Here is a 15,242-nt window from a genome sequence, read left to right on the forward strand (position 1 = left end):
ACTTTGCGCATTTGAGTCTTTATTCCGGACAACAAGACGAACTCCAGTTTATGCCAAATGCTCAATGTTCAATGCCGAAAAATGTGTAGATCTCCAAGCGTTCAGTAAAAAAGGTCGTCTCGATGTAAGCTTGCACTAGAGTCGAGCTTGAATTTCTCAACTAAGGCAAACGAACTACATCGCTAGGAACTGAGCCAGCCAATAAATTACCTGATGGATTCAAGAACAATATCCTTGTGAGACCGATCTGGCAAATCGATGCGTGTTAGTCACGCTTGGTGAAGCTTTTTTCAATGGAACATAAACGAGCTTTTGTATTCGCCATTTTTTTTCCTCTTTCTCTATCCTCATACGGGGGGACAGAAGCGTGTTTTCATTCGGTAACGTTTGATTTTAAAGTCTGATATATGTAATCCCAAAAAGCCGGTGCAGCCCTTGGCCGTTTCTGTCCTAGGTCCTACAATACAATTGTTAGAATAGTGCCTGATCTTACGATGCCATAGAAAATAATTTCGAAGAGGCGAGTTTCTCTGTGTTGATGCGGGAGCAAACCCTACCCATTTTTAATAGAATAAATGCCTCTGGCGACACGAGACATTAGCTCTCCAACGAAAACTTTCAAGTGTAACCCGCGCGACAATTCACGTGCGCAGCAATCTGCATAGTAACCTGTCTGGGCAAACACGTCCCGCTGCTCATGGCATCATGTTGCGCCTTCCTAAGCGTCGGTTGCATTACCAGGATCTAGAGAGTCTAGAATGCTGTATGTCATTGGCTCATTGTGCTGCGTGTATTAAACGGCTAGTGTCAAGCGAGTTATAGGATTCGGACCCCGATAGATTCGAGTAGTCTCACATTGGAACGATGCGATTTGCGTACTTGTTAGCATGGCTTGTGGGGTTCATTTCTTGTGATTTGGTTTGTGGTAAGGAGGTGACCACACAAAAAATTCTGGTCGAGACAAGCCTGAAGACTTATTTAACCCCAGTTAGCCTTCGTTGCACGTTTCCGGGAAGTCCACGTCACGGAAGGATAGTGCGCCATCAAAATGGGTTTCCGGACAACTCCACCATTGAGTGAGCACTAACATGTTTACGTGTGTGCGAATAGGGCATATTAATGACTAGAAGGGTAGCTAAAAGTGCTATCGGAACAAGTATGTCCGTTCGAGGTCATCCTGTAAACAAAGTTAAATTGGCTGCGCAATAATTAGACGCGTGGCTTAATTACACTTTAGCAGTGTTATTGTATAAATATATAGCCCTTTCGTTTTGATATGTTACAGCATTCAAGGGGACGACTCAGAACCGTCCTGAATTCGTTCCTAAACTGATTTCATAGAGCATCTCTTACCATCAAACACTTAGGACGCATGCATCACATATGCTGCGGACTGTTGCGGATGACGCAATCTTTTTTTAGCAAAAAAACAGCAGAACATCTGCGAATGTTTCCTCAGGAAGCTTTGCCATCTATTCAGGTTCCTATGTTCAGTTATCTCTCAAATGTCTGACCCCGCCTGCTTCATTAGTCACAAGTTCAAACGCTGATCTTATTGCAAACGTGATAAAATACTACTCATCACTACATAATTTTACAAGATACAATCATTCCACTACCTAGACCAATAATAGTACAACTTGGTGACGGGCGTACTCAACATGATATACTCCTATGTACCATGTACAAATGATAGGTTTGGCTGCGATCACGGCTATATGTTGCTGGGACCCAAAAGTATGCGTTGTGTTGGGGGCGCATGGGCTAGAGGAGTCCCATACTGTGTGCGCGATGTTGCCAGGGATAAACCAGCTTTTCTGAAACCAGCTGACCCGAAGAGGACTGAATCGCCTGTGCAAGTTGCTGGTCTTGCCCTCGATGGTAACGATGAAACTTGTTCCTTTACCCATTCAACTTGGCATCCGAGATTGTGGAGTGTAGCATTGCTGGAAGAAATGACCGTGAGCACGTTGAAGATCGTCTTCGGGACTTCGTTGAAGGAGGCTCAGCTAGAGGTAAACGAGGGATTTCAATGCATATGAGCCTAATAATAGAAGCACTGAGTACATTGTTTAATGAAACGTGTTTTTTTTTCCATACAAGATTTTTTGCATATAGCCCAGATAGCAATAGTATAATAATTAAATGATGTTGTCAGTAACAGTATGTTTACTTACGGTGGATTAGTTTATTGCCGATGTAAATACGCTAGGCCTTGTAACAATAGCGTCAACCTCCTTGCTCTGTATATTATATTATGATATATTATTATATAGGGCATGGGAAGTTCGGCGAGTCGATATCCTTTTACTATTTTTAGTTCAAAGAAACAGCGATAAAATAAGTGATATGATAGGCTGTAAACAACACATCGCTCACATCTGATAACACTATTAAAGGTTCGCGTCGGAAATAGCCATCCACCGGCGCTGAATCAAATTTGCTGGAGTGATACCAAAGACTTCGAGACAAAAGTACCACACTACATCAAATGCAACGAACCATCTACCAGAGGAAGGTAATCTATCCCTGAATTCCATTTCTTCGACTTCTATCGTAATACGATAGCATGCAGACTAGGTAAAATTATGTATGCTAACTCGAAAGCACGAAGTTGTCATTTTTTTTTCAATCTGAGAAAAGTCGCAAATGTTTTTAATAGTCGTTTAACAGGTTGTACTTTTTGCTCTCTCTTGTTTGTTTTGTACGCTAAAAGTTATGACACTATTCGATTTTTCGATTGCGGAGGACATTCGTCCTGCATAGAAGTTGGTTTGCCTGTGCCTAGCGAACGCACCGTTAAAAAGACCGCACTAAAGAACTTCTTAGAAAAAGCACCCTAGGAAAGTTTTTACATCTGTTAGTAATGTCTAATCGTTGCTGCGCTGTTTCAGATACGTTTCGATCCACCTTCGAAGCGTTGAACGTACTCCGCTTTCATTATGCACGGTAGAGGTTCATTCTGAGTCTGGTGTGGCGCCAGAAGATGCTTGCCCAAATCTCACTGGCGAAAAAGGCGATGTAAACAATACTGTCGTCGAATTATTTCATGTCAGTCATCACCATTATTATTATTGTTGGCATCCTTATGCTGCTGTCTGTTATTACCTCGTGGTAATGGTTCATATACTTAAAAAAAAACTCACTAAACCGCACAGCTTTCTAAAACGTATGTATAATAATGCAGACAAAATTATACGATCATTATGTAGTCTGTTCCATGATCTACGCAGGAGAGCGGTTTGCTTGCCGACCAACCAACCATATGAAAAGCTCACGATTTTTTAAAGTATTTTAATTCGTCTTGGCAGCTTCATATGTTACACGGAAAATTTTGTAATACCCTAGCTTTCTATATCGTTGATAGCTTACTTAGAATCTTTTTGACGGAAACTAACCTTCCGTGAATATTCGAAGACTCAAAAAATCAATTTTATCTAACACGCTTATTATGTAATATAACTAACTACGATTGGATTCACAACTTAGTAGCATACAGTTTAAGTGTTCAACATAGCAATCACCTGAAGTAAGTTACAGATTAGAAAGTAATTTGCTACTAGTTTTCACATAAGACAACATAGGAAATCTGTACAGCAAGTATAGGGGAAACAATTGGCATACGTGTTGAACGGGGCATCATTCCGCGCGCGGTGTTTCAGGGCAAATGTATTGAGTTCCATACGGCTGAACGACGCGTTCCCTTAAACGAGGCTCGGAACATTTGCGAGGATCGTGGAGGTCGACTTGTTGGTCGTGGCTTGAAGCGTCACGGATTGCACTTCCTTGCGTGGAGAGCTGCGAAACTTTTTGGTCAGGATCCGTTCTGGTTAGATGCGAGCTCGAATCAAGGAGTGTGGACTTGGGATGACAGCCAGGATGTATGTTCTCACCACTCAGACATTGTTCTATTCGAACTCAAAAGCTGGGAAGGGGTTCTTGCTTGACTAACGCTTATATAATAGAGTTAGTTGATGTCAAAAGCATCGAACAATCCCTTCCATTATATATGTATATATATGAACGTTGCCTGTTTCGAAGGTAACATTAACTCCAGGTTGAAAATTGTAGAAATCTATAGACTTATACCAAATTGAATTGTTCTCTAATATATAGCCAAGTATGGAGCTGGCCCGTGAAGAAGAATCTGTAGACAGTCGATGTTTCGCCGCCGGACCCACAAGGACATTCGAGCCGGCTAACTGTGCGCAAGGTCTCCGTGTAGTTTGCCAATTCGAGCCGCTTAGCTGCGGTACTGCACCCTTACCAAAAGCCCTTCGAGACTGGGCGCTTTTTGGTGAGCATCGATTGCGTTTATCTATCGGCTTGTAGAAGATAATAGGGATTCTCTATGTAGAAAGCATTCGAACTCAGTTGTATTTTAATTAGGGATAGCGAACTTATGATAAATAAGCTCACTATCTCCTTTACGTATTGGGCACTAGTTCGTGACTCTCATCGATTCCTGTTCTGGCGAAGGAAAGTTCTCTGTAACAGATAGTTAACATTTTAGCGTCTAATTGACATATTTTACGTGTACTTCTAATAATATTTGCTTTCGTCAGCAGTTCTTCATTGAATACGGTCTTATTAATTTCTCTGACAACGAAAATTGTACGCATATATGATCACGATAAGGTTGTGACAAGGATCATTACTGATTGAGTTATATGATGGCATTATACGAGTGGTCTACAACAACTTAGATTTTACCAATTACGTAAAATTTTACCAATATGTTGGCAAACCGTTAACACTCATTACGACATATTTTTCTGGAGACGATCTGCCCATTTAATGCCGGTAATATGTTGGCTGTATATCATAGAAATTCCTATTGACTTTGTCAAATTCCTCAGATAATTAAAGGTAGTATAGAATAGAAGACAAATAGAAAGGTTACATTGTCCTGTTAGGATAAACAATGATAGGCTATTAGCTCAGCGTGTTACCTCTTCTAGCCATAGGCATGTCCACTTCTCACTGTCGTTGAATGGCTGCCTTTTTGCAGATAAACTCAAAGTAGGTCAGTCCCTGAGCGACATAAGGTGTGAAGACGGGTTTTTTTCATCACCAGACGACCGTCTTGTATGCCAAAAAAACGGAACACTTTCAGGTAACACCTCTCGTTTCTTCAGTACAATATGATATTCTCCACTCTAAATACACTGGTGATAAATGCACAGTCAGTTTGCCTGCGTAAATGACAGTCGATAAATCTGACAAGGTGTTCATTTTTATAGTCATCCGCATAATCACTACCCTAATCAGAACCGCTATATACGTGCTCAGAAAGAATACCCCACCGAGTCATACTTGTCGAGAGGGCTTTGTATGTTCAATCTCTCCGCATCAACTCAAACCCGACAGCAGCAAAAATGCGCTTTTTATTCAATTGAATAGCTATATATTCTCATAGGTCACATTGTTGCCTGTTTTCAGGAAGCCTTCGCTGTAAACCTTTCCCGTGTGGGCCGCCTCCTTTTGTGGAGGGATCCAGCGTTCATATGCGTCCTCCAGATTCTGTTAAATACACATGCATATCTGGTCGACTTCTAAAGGTGAGCGTTCATGACAAGCAACGGATTCCTATCAAACGTGCTCGATCCGCTTTATCTATATTAGTTGAATTAAACGGTAAAGTCTAAGCAGTGTAAATTTATTTAGATATAACCAGAAAACTTTGAGGTGGTTATTTTTTTTTATTATATAGCGAATTTTGTCCCCTAATCTTAATTTCGTCCCACGTTTATGCTCTTTACATCTGTCAGGTAATCTTACTGATTATACGTTACATTGAATGTTCTCGAACGACTCACATATTGACCAAAGCATTGTATTTTGCGTATGCTTTAGCGCTTAAAAACTTCTTAAGTGGAAGTTCAGTTATACATGATAAATTATCCAAACTAATAAAATTCGAAGTTTTTAGAGAGTTCGTATGTAAATACAACCCCATAATGTACCAGATTACATCATATTACTAGATAGCTCTTCCCCCATAACATCAAGCGGTTTCCGCTTTACATCGTATAGACGCATGCAGTTAGCTGTTAGATAGGCCAAAATCGAAAATCGCCTTTCTTGACTTATGGGCAGATATTATCGGTAGCAATATATGTATCAGATTAAATTCAATTATACAGTATGAAAGCACCAACTGCGATGGCGGTTACAATGAACCTACTACATTTTTTCCCTTTCTGTGTGTCCGTAAAGGGAAATACCTTGATTCACTGTAATGCCTCGAGTTCTTTATGGGCACCGGCGCCGCAGTGTGAGCGTGTGCTCGATTTTTTAGCAAGAAACGTAGACTCTGTCCAGTGTGCTGTCAAAGAGCGTTTGACTAATGGATTAGAGGTACGTCATCGAAATAGACGCTTAACTACTTAACCGTATAGCAAGCCGCATATATATATATGTATATATATATATATGCCAAGTAACTTTTTCAAGCTGTCGAGACACACTTGCTCCTTGTAATTTTCTTATCGTTTAAACAAAAGTATGTTGTTAGTGACACCCTGGGGAAGATTTTCTCCAACACTTCTACTTGCCTATAATTTTCTTAAGCCATTTATGGTATCGTTTAACCACACAATCCGCTCCGTGCGTTTATTGCCATTTAATAATTTTCCTTTGTGTCTCTTTGTTGGTCCCAGAAATACAGATCTTTTCCGCGCGGCACGCGCTTCGGCATAGTGGCAGGCCTACTGGTTCTTGTCCTGATCACTACAGTCGGTATCGTCAAATGTTCCTATAGGCAGAAGGCTGGCAACAAGGTGAGACAGCAAAGGTTCGCTTATTTGTACATTATATAATTAAGCTTATCATTATTATCAATAAGAACACTGTATGTGTTATCTTGCGTGTTTGTTGACAATGTAGTTTCATGACTATCGTGTGCAAGGTCTCGCTTGTCACCTTTGTGCATCTCAACAGAATAACTTTACTATTAAAAGAAAGATGTTTTTATTTACTCGATCGTTAGATTAGACGCCTACTATGAATGCGCATTTTGTTTGCCCTTTCCATTGTTTCTCTACTATAATATATATATATATATATATATATGTATAGGTATAGAAGTTTAACGTTTTACGTTTACCAGCTTCTAGTGCGAACTCTACGATTTTTAATAGCGGTATATTTAGAATTCACAGAAAATGATCAAGATCAGAAATAATAGAGGCGGTAAAAATAAGACTTTGATAATAAGACATTTGTTTGTATCTTGTGATTATTTTATTTTTTTTTTTTCGAAGAAGGTAAAACTAGATTTTTCTGTATAATAGAGTAGAAAATGTAGGATAAAATCTCACTAAGTGAATAGTTCTATATTTTACTATTGTGCTACAATAGCAGGTTTAAGTTCTAAGAGGACTTTTAGTCACCTGAAAGGTATGCATGTACGCGGAAACGGGACGTTGCAATAATCAGTTGTTCTAATAGTAGTACTAATGAGGAGCATCGTCATTCTTCGTTGAAGTTTCAGTTACGCGGAATGGAAAACCCGAATGTCTTTTCCAAATGCATGAAGTATACATCGAGCAGAGCACAAAAAAAAGGTCGTCTAGAGAATGTTTCTTTTTCATTCCTCGTCATTTTGCCGAGTGTCCTCAATGCTTGCTTATCAAATAATGTTAGATCCCGATGTTACAGACGTCACGCTTTTTGCTGTTCGCGGTCTGAAAATATATATATGTATAGGCACTGAAAAATTTTAGTTTTGAAGCTAACGTAGGCTGTGCACTGCAAGTGCTGATCTTTTTACTTTACTGCCATATCCCCCATTGTCTCGTTCAGGCATTGCTTCTTTACCAATGAACTCCAGCTGTTTTCAAAAAGAACTAATTACTCAATAATTGAAGGCACTACCGTTGGAAATAAGAGGATGAGTTCCTACCATTAAATACGTCTCTAACCATCTTATAGTTGAACACAGACCAAAGAAAAACAACCCCAACTTTAAGTTGATAAGAAAATGGAATCAATAGCATAATGTAATATCTATTAGTCGTACGTTTCATTTGAGTGCGAATTACAATTCAAGTATTTAGTCACTTAACGTAAACGCCATTAATCCTTGCCGTTACTGTTCAGGTGTAGCATTTTCGAAACCTCGTTTGCTAGGACCATTTTTTAGACATTTTTTAGTTCGTTATGCACGAACACCAGCTCGTTCACTGTGCCACAGCAAACTGTATGTTCCACCTATAGAACTGATATTTTTCTGCTCTGTTTTGGCTTAAATAGCTGCGCACCCCCGCCTTATATTTAAAGTAAAGGTATTGACCTGTCAGTAGTACGTTTTTACCTTTATAACAAACCCTGCAAATCCTAGCTACAAAAAATGCTTATTCATTTTGATTATAGAAATGCTTATAAAATTATAAAAATATGATTAAAATTGTAAGGAAAACTCATTAGGAAAGGTGCTTTTATTACCTTTGTGAGTGCTCCATTTTTTTTTTAGGTATAATTTCTGGAAAATCAATATTCGTTAATTGAAATTAATAAAGGGAAGAAGAAAATAACATATGATGAGGCAAAGATCTCTACACAGAATACGACATAATAACTTTTGATTGATCACACCAAAAATTTCCAAGATTCATTTTTTCTAAATCCGTGAATAGCTTTTAGTATAAACCCTAAGTAAGGTTACATGGGCACGCATAGGCTTTTTGAAGCCTCCGTTAAACATCCAAATACATAAAAAAAAAAATATTCGTGCAAATCGCAGGCTAATTAAGCCGACAAAAGTTGGAAAAGAGACTTAAGTCCAAAAAAAGAACTAACCATTGGGCTTAGGTTGACGACTCAATTGGCAATGGTGTTCTCCTTTCAAAAATAAAAACTCAGTTTAATGTCTACAAGAATGAAAGTTAGAGTTTTTACGTCACTTTGATGAGTCTTGCATCTTATCGATCAAATTAATATCGTCGTTTGTCTGCTTTTGCCCATAAAAATGTTGATCGGATCTTTCGGAGGCTGGCTACAACGTAGATTGTCGACCTAGGACTATTAGTTACGTTATGCTAACGAGGGCTCGTCCTTCGTCAAGGTGTTGGACAGTAGCTAGTCTCAGTTCATAATTCGAACATGGACGTTCGGCCTTCGCCATTATCAGTTCGTCCTTTTCCCGATATAAGTCCTTTGAGTTTGACGGTCTTTACTACCGTTCAGACGACTGGTTCCCAGCACCAAACGAAGTGTCTCCGTGCCAGGTTTCGCGCCTAATCTACCACGTGTCTCAAAGCTAGAAAGAACTCGACTTCTTCTATTACGAAGATTAACGGATAAACTCATGCTCGTTGCGATAAAGGGTCTTCCAATCTACCTTGAGTATCGATAAATGTGCTTATGTGAAGACACAACAACAGGTTTTTTGCTTCTTTAAATTCTGTCGTTATTGACAACTTTTCACCGATGTTAGAGCTGCGCAAAAAAAAGGACTATTGCTCATTGTGATTCATGTTTCCCTGGTGATTGGCCTGAACCAGAAACGAATCAATTTGCTGGTAGAAAAACACACGGGGCATTCAAACGGAATCATTAAGTTCGATCTTCTCATGGGCTCAATTGCCCGATTTTCTTTTTTCTTAAGTTCGAACTTAAGTTCGCCGAAGTTCGTGCCGCTTTTGGGCTGTCGATAACAGGTCGTTCAGCGAATCTTCTACAGAGAGTCTGGATCTGAAAGATGTTGTTCGGTGAGAACAGATCTTACCAGGTAACGACGGGTAGATCGAATACTTGAAGTGAAATGTAGCAGGTTTCACTAAAAGAAACCAGTGGCACTTTATGGAAGAGAAGTATGGAACTTTAAGTGGCCAGACAGACTTTCCATACTTTTTCGCTCGCATCGTCACAAACAACGAAAATTCAATGAAAAGGAAGAAAGAGACAGAAACGGACGTAATTTATGTGTTTCCTGGACATGCTACTTTCTGAGACCTGTCAAGCATATCACAGGAGGTGTCTGTTGTGTACAGCTTGAAGAAACTAACTGTATCAATTACATAGGTGTAGCAGTGGAAGCGTACGACACACGCACTGGATTCACCCTGTCACGCATTATTCGACTACCATCAACATTCTTGGAACTTCAAAATCGACTTCTTCATAACACAGTACCATCTAGAAGGTACCATACTGTCGGTTTCCGAACGATAGGGTGGAGAATTTTGTAAACACACGATTCATTTTTTGCCCCGATCGATGGCGGAGGTAATACCAAAAAAAGCTTCTTTGAGTTTTACGTGCGGTAATTAAGTCGCTAAGAATGTGTTTACGCCCGGATTCGAACTTAGACCAGCACACATTCCTATGCTTGGCGGGTTAATACGTTACCCATTGCGTTTTTATGGGAACAATAAGAGATGTATCAACCCAAGGCGGAGGACGTCCGTCGAACACGAACTGATTGCATACAACTTCATAGACCGCATGTTATCTATTGAAATACAGTTACACAAAATTCTGTCCACTCAGTGGACGGTCTAGAGAATTGATCTGTGGAATTAGTGAAAAATATCCTATCATTTTATTCGAAGCGATAAATTGCACTCGTTCATAGCACCATAATAGAATCTTAGGTATACTTATATAAAAACCGATGGTTTCACACTTTTGGTAACATTATTTTTTTGCATGCAGAAATACTGTCTTTGAAGCTTCACTTAGAGAACAAAGGCCTGTATCAGTGCCTACCGCCTTTGCATGCACTTTGAAATTCGTCCTTCATCATGTGTAAAAAAATCAGGCGACAACGAAAGCCGAAACCATAAATGAAGGAAATTATAACCTTTCTATTTTTTTTTCCACCTCTTTTGAGCAAGGTCTTCACTTTGTAAGTGTTGTCCTTTGTATACTTGTTCTTTTACCACGTTACCGCGAGAAGAAACTGCATCTCTGATCCAACTATTATTTAGCCATTTTTTTTTAGCACTCTTGATTCGTAGTCCCTCTCTCTGGTATTGGGATTTCTTTATCGCTTATAGATTTAGAGTGGGAAAACGCTGGCCAATTTCTCGCAGCAACGACCTTCTGTGGCAAAGCGATACCCCCTCACGTGAGGTGTCACCATTACCTCGAAGGATACCGCGTGTTGTAATCTCACCACCTACACCGTCGCCACCACAACTTCATGAACGCGCCTCATCGAACTCCAAACAGACTGGACCAAGCATCCGTGATGCTCGTTCTGCGAAACGCACGATTATAATCTTAAGCCCTTAGACAGGGCGGGCCGAAAAAGTGTGAAATATCACATTTTCCGCGTCGAAACATCGCTTACATCTGTAGGTAGACGGGTTGATTGAAAAATGTATATTTGTGGACTAATATATTCTATCAAGAACATACTAAAGTGCATATAGCTTAGAAGAATCGGCACCAATCATCGGACAAACATTTAACAGATGTTATTCTTGTGCTGTTCAAAGTCTTCCTAGCTCCGTTCACGCATTTCGATGGCAGACGTCTGCTAGTTACATCAGAGTGTAGATGTAGTATGTTTTTAAGAAAGTAGAGTGGAGCTTTAAGTGCTTTTCTATGTATTTGATTGTTGAGAGGAAGCAGATGGATTATGAAACTATATATATATATATATATATATATATATATATATAGTGCAATTAAAAGTGATGTCATAACCAATGCAAGCTAATTTACTTCGCGGGTCTTTACTTATTGCAGCATAATATTTAATCATTTATTGGTGAATATCTTGTTAGCTACCTTGCTACTTAAAAAAACTCAACAGGTCAAGTTAGTGAATTAGTTAAATGCTGATTGAAAAAAAATGATGGCCTCATGGAACCGTTGCTCGCACGTAACCGACTATTGCGATCGGACAAGTTATTTGTTCATAATTGTACAAACAAATTTCTCAATTGTAGCCGTCATAGAAGTTCAAATATTTTAGATGTTTAAAGAGATTCTTTTAGCCATGCTTGTTTCAGTTGTAATGAACAGTATCAGATGTGTGTCAAACGTTTGTGAAATTTTGACTAGTGTTTTACTGTTGCATTTGTAAACCGCAGTGAAATAAATAACTACAATCAACTTTATACGCGTTTGATTGTGATATTTCAAAGTCAGCTATAATGGCCATTTAGTGTTTCAATAGAAACACTAAATGGCCATTACTTATTATAAATTACCAGCAGACTTCAAAAACAGAGCTTTGTTGCGACGAGAATCAAATGGTCCCCGTTGCATCATTCAGCCGTTTGTTTGTTACTGAATTCGGATGTTCATGTCATCTTTTCATGTAACTATAGTCCACATAGTTAAGGTAAAATAGATTTTTTTACGTGTTTATAGGTGCCCTGATTTATAACGGCGTTAGCTTATTCCGTATTCCTTGCAGTCTATTCCCGTTGTTAGCTCATGAAAACGTGCTTACTGCTTGAGTATTTTCCTAGACGAGCAGACCTCTGGGACAGACTTGCAGTAAAGATCTGGTTAGATCTTTCGATAGGTCATATATCAGCTATACATATGTATAAGCCACCGGAGTTGTTTTCTGTGTACTAGTTTCTATCCGAAGTGGTTACTAACCTTAAGTTTTTACTCGAAGAGTGGTACCTTTGCCACGGCTTGCAACCGTAACGACCGATGATCTATTTCTCTGTGCGAGGGACTACGAAAGATCGCCTGTTAGCGTCAAGCCTGATCACACTAGTTGTTTCATTGAAAACCGCAGATATAATAAGCTCAGTATCTCGCAAAGACGACCAATTCAAACGAACATGATCTTGGGTAAAAGCGTTTTTGGGTAATATCTCTTGCTGCATGTTTTTGCTGACAAAAATGCACCGTGTAAACCTATGTACGTGCGACAGACTGTAACAGCAGAGGCCGCTGTGTTCATTCCCATTAATGATTTGCCTTTGGTGCTTGAATTGATTTTATCTTTTGCTCAGAGAGGCTTAACGCTAATTCTTGGAGGAGACTTGATTTAAATGTGCAAATCTTTAAATTTCAGTGACATGACAGAATTTTCATTTTACCTTGACCGGCAACTTCATGTAGGGTTCAACCAGAAGGAATTTCACGTCGATTACTGCCGTTGACCATTGTCTCAAATGCTTAACTCTTGGCTCTCTTAAAATTCCTCTATAGAATTTGTTGGGGTGTGTGATACTTACTATTCAGTATTTACGTCTTCTTATATTTTCCGTAAATTTGATTTTTTTTATATCACACAAACTACGTACATGAAAACACAGGCCATTAAATAATTAGGCACACCCCACGAAGTGAGCACAGTAATATTAAAAAAAAGGTTCACGACTGCCAATGGCGCGTATCGCAGTATAAAAATGTACTTTGCAGTTTATTTAATTTATGATTAGCCTGTCTTGCTTAGATAGACATTAAAATCATCAATAAAGAGTATTTTTTAGACGTTATTGCAAAAGATTCTTCATTATTCTAAATTTTTTAAGAATAAAAACTATTCGCACAGTATGCATGATATATACCGTTAATGGGACATAACCAGCGACCTTCGTCTATTCCAAACAAAACAAAAGTTAAACGAGGCAACCCCCCCCCCCCCCCCAACTTACAACTAAGCGAAAACAATAACAAATGATGCCAAATCTCCAAAAATCTAAAGCGCGTATGATTTTTTCGAGTCACAACGTCGGCGTTACACGCTGAACATACTCAAGTCGAACAACATTTGTGAGAAAGTGCTTCTCAAAGGTTTATATTTTTTCTGTGTTACCATAAACCTGACCTTTTATGCCTTAGATCTTGCTGAATAAGTAAAATTAATTTCATTAGAAAATGGTTTAAGCGTATATCTCATAATCCCAAAGATGTCACGTGCCGTCTGGTAAATTAAAATCAACGAGTTCGTCTTATCAACCCAGTAAGGTGTTGCAAAAAAGGATATTTGATAAAAAGCGAATATATCATACAGCGCGTTTCTAGGCTACCTTGTATCCTGCATTAAGACATTTGTAAACATAACATCTTACAGAAACAATTTTTCGTTTATCAAGAGTTACAGTTTATTTTGTGGCTCACACTTGTATATAGTATCACTCGCGAAAGTTCCAAATTTTAGAAAAGTCTAGCAGATTGGTCTAAACAAGGATACATGACAAATGGGCGCCTCATTTGAACATACTACGATTTTAATTTAAAATTAAAAGTATGTTAAAATTTTAACATACTTTTAATTTTAATTTACACATGTGAATTGGCAACAGAACAAACTGCCTATATTCGTACTAGAAAAGCGCGGCCGTAGTTTATTAAAATAGTTAACGAACTAGGATACCCTATCCCTGAGGAAAATAGACTGAAGGTAATCATAAAAAAATTTTATATTCTTTTTAATTTTGGACACGTGTGGCCGCGAAAGGAGTTGCACCGAACTGTACAAGGCTTCTAAGATGCCTTTCATCAGGCATGCCTGCCACAACGTTTAACGACAACACCAGTCGAAAACTTAAACGTCGAATTATATATCGAAATTTTGGTTCTGATTATGGAAGTTAGCCTACACTTTTGTTTTCAAAATTGATTGCAAATATAATGTAAGGTAACATATAAAAAAAATTTAAGTATAATAATGTATTGGATTATTTTATATATTAGGTTGTGAATTTTTAAATGTAGACATTTTTGTCGATCATTCGCAATATAGTTTTGTATAAAAGAACGCGCGAATTTCTGAGCCCAATGTGAGGTACGAACGTTTTGGGTTTGCGCATCGAGAATAATGATGAGAGGGTGCAGTGGGGCCTTCTACGGTAGTTGAAGACGCGTTTCTAAACATAGCACATGCATAAAACTGGGTTGCACCATTCCTAGATCTAATATGTGCATCAATGCTCGTTGCAGAGGTGCCTGCCGTAGGTCATTGTAAAACGTAAAGTTCGTGTAGCAATCTTTTTTAACTGTCCTGCTTATTAGTAAAAAGTACGTTGACTTGGTTGGAGGTCCAGATGCTATTTAAGGCAACGTCCAGCTGATCGTAGTTGAAAAGAGGTTCATCGAGCGAAATGGAGTCATCAAGTATTCGCCCTGAACCTTAAAAATGGTCATGACGAAACAACGACCTAGAGAAATATTGACGTAGTGGAAGAGAGTAAATACTTTCCAGTAGCTCGAAGATGTGCCCGCGAACTCTTCGCGTGGCAATGAGTTTAGGGCGCAATTCATAAACAACGAACCTACTTCCGTTGCAGAGTTTGGCAGGTCAAGGTGGGCATGAG

At 38.9% G+C, this 15,242-nt stretch overlaps 1 protein-coding gene across 3 annotated transcripts; it reads left to right on the plus strand.

Annotated features, from left to right (window-relative positions):
• The first annotated feature begins 680 nt into the window (after window positions 1-680).
• Window positions 681-12,074, plus strand: LOC111266368 (sushi, von Willebrand factor type A, EGF and pentraxin domain-containing protein 1). 3 transcript variants are annotated; one of them, XM_022843809.2, is made up of 11 exons: window positions 681-1,076; window positions 1,697-2,015; window positions 2,400-2,518; window positions 2,895-3,051; window positions 3,663-3,881; window positions 4,117-4,297; window positions 5,012-5,116; window positions 5,443-5,561; window positions 6,220-6,360; window positions 6,663-6,782; window positions 7,490-8,422. In XM_022843809.2, the coding sequence occupies exons 1-11, from the start codon at window positions 865-867 to the stop codon at window positions 7,715-7,717; spliced, it is 1,920 nt and encodes a 639-aa protein (XP_022699544.1). In that variant the 5' UTR covers window positions 681-864; the 3' UTR covers window positions 7,718-8,422. The 3 variants fall into 3 exon arrangements, with proteins under 3 accessions (XP_022699544.1, XP_022699545.1, XP_022699543.1); XM_022843810.2 differs by lacking the exon at window positions 7,490-8,422 and adding an exon at window positions 11,004-11,141 and having other exon boundaries at window positions 684-1,076; XM_022843808.2 differs by lacking the exon at window positions 7,490-8,422 and adding an exon at window positions 11,004-12,074 and having other exon boundaries at window positions 685-1,076; window positions 6,663-6,796.
• The last annotated feature ends 3,168 nt before the right edge of the window (window positions 12,075-15,242 follow it).

This window comes from Varroa jacobsoni, unplaced genomic scaffold, assembly GCF_002532875.2.
Source record: "Varroa jacobsoni isolate VJ856 unplaced genomic scaffold, vjacob_1.0 scaffold_1076, whole genome shotgun sequence".
Lineage (NCBI taxonomy): Eukaryota > Metazoa > Arthropoda > Arachnida > Mesostigmata > Varroidae > Varroa > Varroa jacobsoni.